At 41.5% G+C, this 12,812-nt stretch overlaps 1 protein-coding gene across 3 annotated transcripts in view; it reads left to right on the top strand.

The window, feature by feature from the left end:
* Positions 1-12,812, top strand: part of erbb4b (erb-b2 receptor tyrosine kinase 4b) — a 305,088-nt gene that overhangs the window by 161,424 nt on the left and 130,852 nt on the right. For all 3 annotated transcript variants that reach the window (XM_040027858.1, XM_040027856.1, XM_040027857.1), the window contains exon 3: positions 4,568-4,754. In XM_040027858.1, the coding sequence (XP_039883792.1) occupies positions 4,568-4,754 (187 nt within the window). The remainder of the gene's footprint in view (positions 1-4,567; positions 4,755-12,812) is intronic.

Below are 12,812 nucleotides of genomic sequence, written 5' to 3'. Positions count from 1 at the left end.
CTATGTCCTTTTTTCTCCAGGTAGTTTTTAAATTGATAAACACATTCAGAGACATACTGAATGTAACGTCCCCATCAATCACTCACATAGGTACACAGACACTCAAGGCCTGTCTGTTTCTATTAATGGTAATCAGCTGGGTAATGATGACAGAGCTGCGACTGTGGCTTACTTACTGGTGGCTGATGGCCATGCTCTCTGACAGCTGTCAGCCGCCATGACTACACTGCCAGGGCCCTCCTTAGGACTTATTTCAGCTCAGTACATCAGCTGCAGCAGCACTTCACACACAGACTTGTTGATTATCAGCATCAGTGGGCCGGCGTGGAAAGACTTCTCTGACCGCCTGTCTGCTAATGACAGCCACCATGATGGTGGATGGGAGAAAGAGGACACAGCCTGTCACTTTGATTCATGCAATAGCAGATCCAACTGGATGGCTTCTCGCCAAAGTCTCGACAGTCGTTATATCCCCTCCTAAATGACATTTAAAGTGTGAAGCAGTGCCTGTCCTTGTGGCTCAGTCACCCCAGGCCAGGCCCCGGACACGAATCCCGAACCCTGTGCCAAGTTTTGAAGTAAGGTCACAAACCCCACAGTCAATTCTTCTCCTAGATGCCTGAACTCAGCTCATTGGCATTATTGAACGACCTTGAAGACAGATGCTTAGAGTACATTACTTAGTTTGTTTGATTTTTTGTCTTGTAGTCCTCATTTTTTTTTTTTATTCTTTTGCTTTCCTATTTTAATCTATTTTATTATTGTACCTATGTCCACCTAAAAAATTTGAACAAATACATCAAAAGCAAATGTAAGGTGAAGTATGCATGTCTGCTATTGCTTTGCAAATAAACAGGATAACACGCAATCGCTGAATTATTTCAAATGCTCTGTCCTGAGTTTGGCTAAAACCTAAACAGAAAATAGATGTTAGAATTGGTCATTCTGGCTAATTCTGTCACTGATGTTTAAGAAATGGGAAACTTCTGTCCGTATGTATTTGTTTCTGCACATTACCACTATGAATTTTAAATGTAAGTGCAGACTTTCAGCTGTAATTCAGTGGGTTTAACAAAAAGATTGTATAAAAATCAGAGGAACTAGAGAATTTTTTAATACAATCCCTTCATTTCAGTGGCTCAAAAGTAATTGGACAAATTATGTAACGGAAAATACTCATTTAGGGTATCTTTTGACATAGCTTTTTGAGTTCGGTTTTTTTGGTGACTTTTGTATTATTAGGGTGGTTAAGTTCCAGTCCTACAGTTAGACTCAAGTTTAGTTGTTTCTATGTTTCTGAGTTTCTTGCTCCCCAGTTTGTAGTTTCCTCTCTGTTAGGTTTTTCTGTCTCCATGTTTGTATCTCTCTCCGTGTCTCTCGCTCGCTCTCTCGCTCACTAACCTTTTTCCCCGGTTCCTCTCCTTGTGTCTCATCTTTTGCCTCCTTGCTTGTTCGTCCCCTTTGCTGTGTGTTAGGTCTGTGTCTCAGTGTTTCTTGTTTTATCTCTCGTCCTGTGTTCAGTGTGTTACGTTTTGCTTCCCCGTCTCGTCGCATCCAATTCACTGCAGTTTCACTGTTTCCACTCTTGTCATGCCTCAGTGTATTTATTGTCTGTCTTTCTCAGTCCTTTGTCGGTGCGTCTGCAAATCTCCTGCTAAATCCTCCTTGTGTTTCCACATTTCCTCGTTAAAATCCAAGGTATCTCAAGGCATTCCTAATGTTCCAGGTTTTACGTTTGTTTATTCTAGCTTCCCCAATTTAGGTGTTCCACTGTCTGTTTTTTGTTATTTTGGATTATGTTATCTGCCTTAATAAACGGCACATCCTTAATTAAAGTACAGTTTTGTCTTGTGTGGTCTGCATTTGGGTCCTCTTATAAAGACACACACAATCTGCTGCTGCAGATCATGACAGATAGCCTGAAGTCTTGAACTCGTTTTCATCCAGATGTCCAGGTCTTTTTGCGTTGCTGAGTTCAGAGTTCTTTCTTTCTTTCTTTCTTTCTTTCTTTCTTTCTTTCTTTCTTTCGTAGAATGTACCAGACTGTAGATTTTTTCCACTCCTACTATTGTAGCAATTTCTTGGATGGGTTTTTTTCTGTTTTCTCAGCTTAAGTATAGCTTGTTTCACCTGCATGGAGAGCTCCTTTGACCGCATGTTGTCTTTCACAGCAAAATCTTCCAAATCCAAGCACCACACCTCAAATAAATTCCAGCCTTTTTATCTGCTTAACTGATAATGACATACATGTAACAAATTAATTGCCCAAACCTGCCTATAAAATAGCCTTTGACTCAATTGTCCAATTACTTTTGGTCCCTCTTAAAAGAGGGTGGCACATGTTAAGGAGCTGAAACTCCTCAACCCTTTGTCCAGTTTGAATGTGGAAACCCCCAAATAAAAGTTGAGAGTCTACACATTATGTCCATGTCTATTATATACAATGGGGGGAAAAAAGTATTTAGTCAGCCACCGATTGTGCAAGTTCCCCCACTTAAAATGATGACAGAGGTCAGTAATTTGCACCAGAGGTACACTTCAACTGTGAGAGACAGAATGTGAAAAAAAAATCCATGAATTCACATGGTAGGATTTGTAAAGAATTTATTTGTAAATTAGGGTGGAAAATAAGTATTTGATCACCTCAAACAAGGAAAATCTCTGGCTCTCACAGACCTGTAACGTCTTCTGTAAGAAGCTTTTCTGTCCCCCACTCGTTACCTGTATGAATGGCACCTGTTTGAACTCATCATCTGTATAAAAGACACCTGTCCACAGCCTCAAACAGTCAGACTCCAAACTCCGCCATGGCCAAGACCAAAGAGCTTTCGAAGGACACCAGGAAAAGTATGGTAGACCTGCACCAGACTGGGAAGAGTGAATCTACAATAGGCAAGCAGCTTGGTGTGAAAAAATCAACTGTGGGAGCAATCATCAGAAAATGGAAGACATACAAGACCACTGATAATCTCCCTCGATCTGGGGCTCCACGCAAGATCTCATCCCGTGGGGTCAAAATGATCATGAGAACGGTGAGCAAAGATCCCAGAACCACACGGGGGGACCTGGTGAATGACCTGCAGAGAGCTGGGACCAAAGTAACAAAGGTCACCATCAGTAACACACTACAACGGCAGGGAATCAAATCCCGCAGTGCCAGACGTGTTCCGCTGCTGAAGCCAGTGCATGTCCAGGCCCGTCTGAAGTTTGCCAGAGAGCACATGGATGATACAGCAGAGGATTGGGAGAATGTCATGTGGTCAGATGAAACCAAAGTAGAACTTTTTGGTATAAACTCAACTCGTCGTGTTTGGAGGAAGAAGAATACTGAGTTGCATCCCAAGAACACCATACCTACTGTGAAGCATGGGGGTGGAAACATCATGCTATGGGGCTGTTTTTCTGCCAAGGGGACAGGACGACTGATCCGTGTTAAGGACAGAATGAATGGGGCCATGTATCGTGAGATTTTGAGCCAAAACCTCCTTCCATCAGTGAGAACTTTGAAGATGAAACGAGGCTGGGTCTTCCAACATGACAATGATCCAAAACACACCGCCCGGGCAACAAAGGAGTGGCTCCGTAAGAAGCATTTGAAAGTCCTGGAGTGGCCTAGCCAGTCTCCAGACCTCAACCCCATAGAAAATCTGTGGCGGGAGTTGAAAGTCCGTGTTGCTCGGCGACAGCCCCAAAACATCACTGCTCTCGAGAAGATCTGCATGGAGGAATGGGCCAAAATACCAGCTACTGTGTGTGCAAACCTGGTAAAGACCTATAGTAAACGTTTGACCTCTGTTATTGCCAACAAAGGTTATGTTACAAAGTATTGAGTTGTATTTTTGTTATTGACTAAATACTTATTTTCCACCCTGATTTACGAATAAATTCTTTACAAATCCTACCATGTGGATTCATGGATTTTTTTTTCACATTCTGTCTCTCACAGTTGAAGTGTACCTCTGGTGCAAATTACTGACCTCTGTCATCATTTTAGGTGGGGGAACTTGCACAATCGGTGGCTGACTAAATACTTTTTTGCCCCACTGTATATATAATAGACAATTATAGTTATAACTACAATTGGAACATGTTTCAGTAAACATGTAAAAAAAACTAAACTTGTGTCATTGTCCAAATATATATAATAATAACGAATATACTGAACTGCAAAATAGGCAATGTTAACATCAATTATATTTCTGTCAAATTATAATTTGTTACAGACACTAAACATGAGGTTTTTGAACTAATAACAGTTTCTGGAAGACGCTAAAATGGATGTTCTTGCAGAAATTCAGTGTTATCTTTTTTCTTGATCAATTAGATATTATGTGATGAATTTTAGCCTGAGAACATGCAGCCACTATAAACACAGAACTGTGATAACCTTGTGCCTTTTGCCTTTACACTAACTTGTTTACTGAATTAATTTTACATTTGCCATGAGAAGCACAAGTTGTTTTTCTTCTTTTTTTTCCCTAGAAATGTGTTGTTAGTGTTTTCATCTATGCAACATGTACACACTTAAATTGCACACTAACACTTATTTCCATACCTCTATCCACAGTCTATCAGGGAAGTGACAGGCTATGTGTTGGTGGCTCTGAACCAGTTTGACTACCTGCCATTAGAGAACTTGAGAATCATCCGAGGAACCAAGCTATATGAGGACCGCTACTCCCTTGCAATCTTCCTCAATTACAGACGTGATGGAAACTTTGGCCTGCGCCAGTTGGGTCTAAAAAATCTCACAGGCAAGTTGAATTATTTTTTGGTTACTCACATTTTTTTATGTTAATGGACACGCAATGAGTAAAAAAAAACAAAAAACAATCCAGCTTCAAAACACCTGTAATATCAATTTTTACAATTCAGAGTTGAGTTAGATGGATCACATTAAAATCAGCTGTATGTATTAAGAAAAATTATAACAAAAGGTGCTGAAAATAAAGGAATATTTTCATTTTATGTTGTTTTTAGGCCTCCGTGCAAGCAATAGTTAGGGCAAGAGGCCCATTCCATGAAAAAAGCAGTGAGTGTCTCCAAAATGATCCCCTCAGAATCACAACGCCTTTAGTACAAGAATTACACATGCAAAGCACATGTAAGTTTATAATTATTGCAAGTCTCACAGTCTAAAGCCAAATTCCCATTTCTGCTCAGCATGACTTTGCTATCGCTACCAAATTTGAGCATTTATATCGTGGATACACTTGAGCTTCAAAAACAAAACTCCATCATTAATATCTTAGTCATCGAGTATCAAACACTAGAAGTCTAGATGTTTTCTGATAATTCACAAACTTCAAAAAGTACTTTTTGGGAAAACTTTAAAGGGCTCTATCACCATGTGGCATATTTAGCTGATCAAAACAAGTTATAGAATATGAAAGGTTTCTTTTTTACCTATATTTTGATATCAGGCTCACCTTCTAGTTGTCATTCCTTAAAATATTCCTTAAAATGTATTTTTTTTTCTGCTTCTGGAACTTAAGAAATTAAAAAATCACAACTTTAAAAATGTGAAATTTTAAACTATCACCATGTAATTTAAAGGTCTGTGACTCTGAAAATATTCAGTATTCAACTATGACTCATGGAAGTCGTGACTGGAGTTTTGTCAAACAAGATTAAAAAACTCAAACATACAGCCATGGATGTAAACTGCAGCTTGACTCTTTTGGCAAAGACACAGAGCATACTGTATGTATACTTGCACTTATAATTCACATTGCACATTCAAACAATTTAAGTGTGCTGGAAGTGGGTTACTCTTTACTTTTTTTCTTTATCCTGATGGGTGCTGTTATCACAGTTCACCTTTTTATATGAAGGGATGTTATACCATCTGACAAAGTTGTGAAAATACATCTAATTTATCATTTCCAGCTATTGCTCAGACAAAAACGTATTCTTGTATGAGTTACCACCTGAAATCTATTTGAGAATATTGTGTCCTAGTGATTGCTGATAAACTGCGTAGTAAGAAGGAAAGGATTGTGTGGGCGGCTCTGCCTTTTTTATGAAAAATGATCCAGTGCTAGAAGGTTATCTTCTGCAGACTGACCCTGAGGTCAGCACAAAATGAACCTCCAGACTCGCAAAAAAGATGCACAGCTATTCCACTACAGAGCAGCACACCTTTCTTGCAGTGTGTTCGAAATAAGATCAAAGCTGCCATTCACTCATCTTGAAGCTAAATCCAACATCACAAATGATCAAAGTGGGTGAAGATATGGACAGAATCGATACTTTGTGGTGGCTGAATAAGAGTAAATAAGGGTTTGCATGACCCTTGACAGCTCTGATAATGTTCAAGATGGAGAAATAGATACATTAAGTGATCAATGCATCAGCACATCTCTATGCTTGTGTGTTGATCGCAATAAAAATGTCATCTGCCACGCATGTTAGCTCTTGTTCTGCAGCAGCTTTGACATTAATAATGAATACCTGTATTGTTGCCTACATTTAAAAATAACAATAACAAAACATAAATAAATAAAAACAATAATAAATTTTCTTAATTGCTTACTCAAAGTGGGTCATGTTGGGGCGGTGTCTGTTGCAGGTGACATACTAGTACACATGTCTTTGGAAAAACTAATTGAATATGAAGTGCAAAAACTGTCACTTTTCTAAAATGTTTGGTCTGCTGTCATGAAAAACAGTCTGACATCCACAGGAAAGCGTTAAGAATGATATATGAATGATTAGTACCACAAAAAATGCACGCATGTTACGACTGATAAGGAATGTTGTTTTAAAATTATTTCTTAATTAGAACGCTCTTAAATCAGATTTACAGCACACAGAATTTACTAGAATTGAACAACTACCTATCTAAAAAAATACAGACACAATATAAATAATTCCAAGGGAAACACTGAGTCATAAGAAGAAGACAGTGACATTGGCTTGTTCAAAAAATGTAAAAAGAAAAGAACAAAATGACCTAGTGAAAGATTAGCATTCAATTCGTGACATTTATGAAGATGTGTGAGGATGGTACTGAGACTGTGCCTTCCTTACCTCTTCCAAATTCACTTTCTAAATAATTCATTGTTGTCTTCAGCTGTTCTTTCCTGGTTGTTCCCCAGAGTTGCGAGAAACAACGCAGCCATCAGTCTGCATGTGCAGCTTCAGTATGTGCTGGGGTGTTAACGTTCTGCCTTCTATTCTTTCTCACACGTGGTGCCATACTTGGGGAATTACATTTGTCCAGCATAGCGTTTTGCTGTGCCCTTCCTTTTCCATTGTGGTGCCAAGTTGAAGTGAGCGCGGAGGGAGGCCAGGGCGGTTCTCTGTGAGAAGCTGCTGTTTGATGTGCCATCCGTGGCCTCAAGCCATGAAGTAGAGGGGGAAGTTATGCACAACAACCAGGGTCAGAATCTGCTCTACTTCATAACTACGAGTGCTTGTGTTTCACCCTTGTGCTCGCTTTCGTGGTGACGAAAACATGTTGGTTGTTGTTTGTTCTTATTAAGATGCAATCATTTAACGATTAAAGGTTTGGTTTGTGTTGAAGTATATTATGTAGAGATCGGAAATGGCTCTCATGGGTGCCTCTAGAAGAACAATTAATATACCCCACATGGCCCTAATCATCACTTGGTCAGTGTGGGATTACATCAAGGGAGATAAGACACTGAGGTGACCTAAATCACAAATAGCTTGATAGTATTACTTTTAAAAGGACCTATCCTCTTGTGTCTTGAACTTTTCACACGTACATGCATGTCAGCTTTGGGTAGATAGGGCCGTTCACGATCATGTCTATAACTGTGGACCCTAGAAAACCTTTATACAAACTTGTCACTTCAGAACAAGAAACTTGTCTTGAAGGGTCTCTCATATCACTGTTTTTTGTGCAGATGGACCTGACAGTTAAACAAGCTCTTGCTGTGGGGAGAGACAAGTCACTTGTGTCCCAGTTTGTTCTGTTGCAGTTGTCATCATTCTGCTGTGCGCAAGCGGAGAAAGGAAATAAGCTAAAACTATCAGGATAAACCCGCTCCTGTACTTCAAGCAGCAGAGATCAAACTCTTCCTTTCCTTCAGCTGCTGTAGCGAGTCCAAAGCAGTCTCATTCATTACGAGGCCTTTGATGTTGCTGTCATATTAGCCCATCGTTCTTCTTGCAGTAGCTCCCAGGGGAAGTGTAAAATGATCAATAAAATTCATAAGCAACATATATAAGAGGATAAAACATATTAAATACATAAGGGGCTAATCGAAAGAAGGCACAGTGAAAGACCCCTTCGGTGCTGAAACCCACACACAGTTCTACTTGGTTTGAAATTGCCTTGGGATGAAATCAATTTGTCGCTAGTATATTGTAGCATTGCACTTATTGATTTTTCTGGTGCACTCTCCGCGAGCTGTGAATGGACTCTCTGGATTTGAGGGGACTGGAGGATGGGGTGGAGGACGTCCCTGGCTGAGCAGGGATAGGACTCCCTCTGATGCACCTTTCAATCAAGCTTAGCTAAGTTATCCTCATGAATATGAAATATAAGGCACAGTCAAGCCGGGGAAAGTTAAGGATAGTGTGTGTGCACGGGGGTGTATAGAATAAGAAATATAGGCACTAAGTGCAGAAAGTTTAGTTTTGTTGTTTGACATTTCTTCCTCTGGAACAAAAAACTGTCCCGGCCGTTATAAGACTATTCATTTTTAGGCATTTTGGGTGTTCAAGTGAGCTCTCTGATAGCTACAAGGAAAAGCTTTAAATAAGTCATTCTTTTTACTTCTCCCTATGTCCAAGCAAGAAAAAAGGTTAAATACAGCTGGCTTCTGACATTTTCAAAGTTCCCTATCCATATTTTGATGCATAATGACCCGTACTGTCCTCCTTCTTGCTACGGCAAACATTTTCACCACTTCTGTCTGGATTCACATGAACCCTGGGTAGCCTCTGTGCTTTCACATGGTAATTACAGCCTGCTTCCCTGGCAAAATAATAACAGCCTCAATAAGGAGCACAACACAGATGAGCTTTCTGATTTTGCCACCCCCTCCCCCCCTCCATTTTCCTCATTTCATTTCTTTCAGATTTGTTTTGTGTTGTTGATTCATTTTTCTAACCACCCTACGCCTGCACTGCGTCTGTCCAAAATGAAGCATCCAATCTGAGGCCCCATCTGCTGAATGATCCTCTCTCATCGCATGCATGTACACAAGCCTGTGTTTTACGCCAAGGCGTTAACCACTCCTTCATGGCCCATCTGCTCTCTCTTTGTCTATCCCATTTTTTGTCTTTCTTCCATCTCTTTATCCCTGTCTTTGGCTCTATGTTGGTCATCATATTTTAGTTGGCTGTCTTGATTTGTCACACTGATGCCTTTCACACAAACACATGCATGCTTGTACCAATCTGTACTGTATGCAAAAGTCTCTTGCACACTTGAGTCTGACTCTGTTCTCCAAAGGCTACTGCAGTTGTTGAGTGTGGAAATCGACCACAAACATACAATATCATCTGCTCCGTGTGTCCTTCTTAGTGTTATGTGACAGTGATACACAGGGGAAGCAGGAAAAGGATGGAATGGGGCACGTTGACGGGAATGATTTGAGTTAATGTGTTTCCCCCAGACAAGGAACTGGTAAATGGGGGGCATAAAATTGGTGCCTTTTTCTGATCCCCAAGATTTTCGTTCGCCATCTAACTACTAGTAGACGAAAGAGAAATTCTGCCACGGGAGCCAGAGAAGATTGGTCCAGTGCACATCACAAGAATTCAGCCAAGCCTCTTGCCTGGGAGCCCACATACCTCAGGTCTCCTTCAATTGTGTGTCTAATTGATTACTTCCCATGCAATTACTCCTGTGTCACACTCAATATTTCACCACTGCAGGAAGGGTGCAAGATGGGGCGTCTTTTTGAAGGACGACATTCATATTGTCACATTTGTGAGCCTCTAATGTGGATTGTGGGGAAGCACATGTTAAACTTAAGCCCGAAACAAGCCATGAGTAGTAACTGATATCAAGTGATTGCAGTGTAATGTGGCTTAGAGAGAGAGAGAAATTACCAAAGCAATTTGTTTTTATGCCACAGGTCAGCAAAGCTGAATTCCTCAAAAAGTTTATTTTTGTGTTTCTTTTTTTTAATGTCTTCATTTAATATAAAGGGTTTTTCACGTTTTTACTTTTAAAAAAAATTTAAAATATTTTTGTCATTTTTAATTTCTCATTTTTTACAGTTTGGAGTCCTTTAATTAAATGACTTCATATTATTCTTACTTTCCCTTAAATTAACTTATTTTAGCTTTAACATTTTACCCGATTATATTTTTTCCAGGGCCATCTGGATCTGTCACTCACAGCATGGTCTAAAGGGTGCATGGATATTTTTCTTTTTTATGCTTTTGTTATTTGTTCTGTTCTTCAGTCTTTAATAATGCGATGCCTGAGATTTCATAAGCAGAAAATAAATGTGCTTTATGAAATATTAATGGACAACAATAGCAAAACCTGCCATGAGAAAGGAAAGATAATAATACAAAATGGAGAATCTCCAATTAAAAATGTGTACGTCTCTCTCTGTGTGTGCTGCATTTGGCAAAGAACTGAAATGATGGACTGTGTTGTCTAAAAGTTTTAACAGAGTTCATGCTCCCTTAAATATGTTTAGACTGCAAAGTTTAACTCAAACACCAGTGACCATTATTATCCCACCTTAGGTTTATTGCATTTTACTTCCCCTTAATCTTTAAAGCCTTAAACTATTCTCTTACCTGCCTGCAAGGAATATAGAAATGTACAAATATTTTGTATAAAAAGCCTTTACAAATCATGAATACAATGAAGAGGAAAATGAAAGTAATAATAACATAATATAGTCAGTAATGTGCAAAAGTCTTCCGCAGACATGAGCAAGACAGATAAATATGAAGGCATGCCGGCTCGGACGTCGCCCGGATCACAAGGTGAGATGCTTGGCTACAAGTTTAACAGCCACAAGGGGCAGTACCCTCCATGGAGAAGGAGGCTAGAGGGCAAGATCAAAGTAGCACGGAGGGAGGTTAGCCACCTAACGGAGTTGCAGAAAGGTGCGACAAAGAAGGTGCATAAGGTCCATACCTGAGGCCTTGGAAACTGCCAAGCAAAGACTCACAGCCTTGGCCAGCCGCTTGAGGAGGTACACCAGAGAGATAGAAGGCAGGAGAATAAACCAGCTGTTCTCCACAGAACCAGCAAAGGTGTACTCCCAGTGGCAAGGGAATATTATTATTGTTCCCTCAATAATAATAAGAGAACAGCACCACCAAGGCTGGAGACGGAGCAATACTGGAAGAGCATATGGGAGAAGGACGCAACCCATAACGGGAATGCTCAGTGGCTAGTGGATCTGAGGGCAGACCACAGCGCCCTCCCTGAACAGGGTCCAGTAACCATCACAGTGGCAGATATCCAAGAAAGGGTCTCCAGTATGAAGAGTTGGACAGCACCAGGGCCCGACATGGTTCACGCCTACTGGCTAAAGAAGCTGACTGCACTCCACGAGCGTCTGGCAGCACAAATGAACCAGCTGCTAGTTAACGAGAGACACCCGGAATGGCTAACCGAAGGTCGGACGGTCCTGATCCCCAAGGACCCCAAGAAGGGACCGGTCCCCTCCAACTACCGACCAATAACCTGCCTCAGTACTACATGGAAGCTCCTGTCAGGCATCATATCGGCTAAGATGAACAGGCACATGGGTCAATACATGAGCGGGACACAGAAAGGAATTGGCAAGAATACCAGAGGCGCAAAACACCAGCTACTGGTAGACAGAACAGTCAGCCGAGACTGCAAGACCAGACTGACCAACCTGTGCACTGCCTAGATTGATTACAACAAGGCCTATGACTCAATGCCCCACAGCTGGATACTGGAATGCCTAGAATTGTACAAGATCAATGGGACCCTAAGAGCCTTCATCAGGAACTCAATGGGGATGTGGCGTACAACACTAGAGGCCAACTCCAAGCCCATAGCACAAGTCACCATCAAGTGCGGGATCTACCAAGGAGATGCTCTGTCCCCACTGCTGTTCTGCATAGGCCTGAACCCCCTCAGTGAGATCATTAACAAGACTGGCTACGGATACCGACTACGGAACGGAGCAGTTGTCAGCCACCTCCTGTACATGGATGACATCAAGCTGTATGCCAAGAGTGAACGAGACATCGATTCACTGATCCACACTACCAGGCTATACAGCAATGACATTGGAATGTCGTTCGGACTGGAGAAGTGTAGTCGGATGGTAACAAAGAGAGGGAAGGTAGTCAGAACTGAGGGGATTGAACTACCAGAAGGCAACATTGCAGACATAGAGGACAGTTACAAGTACCTGGGGATCCCGCAGGCGAATGGGAACCATGAAGAGGCCGCTAGAAAAGCTGCAACCACCAAGTACCTGCAGAGGGTCAGGCAAGGCCTGAGGAGTCAGCTGAATGGTAAGAACAAGATCCGGGCCATCAACACGTACGCCCTGCCCGTGATCAGGTACCCTGCTGGGGTAATAGGCTGGCCAAAGGAGGAGATAGAAGCCACTGACATAAAGACAAGAAAGCTCCTTACCATGCATGGAGGGTTTCACCCCAAGTCCAGCACCCTGAGGCTGTACGCTAAGCGGAAGGAAGGGGGCCGGGGACTGGTGAGTGTCAGCACCACAGTCCAGGATGAGACAACGAACATCCAAGAATACATTGGGAGGATGGCCCCAACTGACCGAGTGCTCAGTGAATACCTCAGGCAGCAGAAATCCAAGAAAGAGGAGGGAGACGAGGAACCATCATGGAAGGACAGGCCCCTGCACGGT

Source organism: Simochromis diagramma, unplaced genomic scaffold (genome assembly GCF_900408965.1).
Source record: "Simochromis diagramma unplaced genomic scaffold, fSimDia1.1 OVJJ01000343.1, whole genome shotgun sequence".
In the NCBI taxonomy this organism is placed as follows: domain Eukaryota; kingdom Metazoa; phylum Chordata; class Actinopteri; order Cichliformes; family Cichlidae; genus Simochromis; species Simochromis diagramma.
Note: the sequence above shows the minus strand (reverse complement) of the source record. Positions and strands in the feature narration are given on the sequence as shown.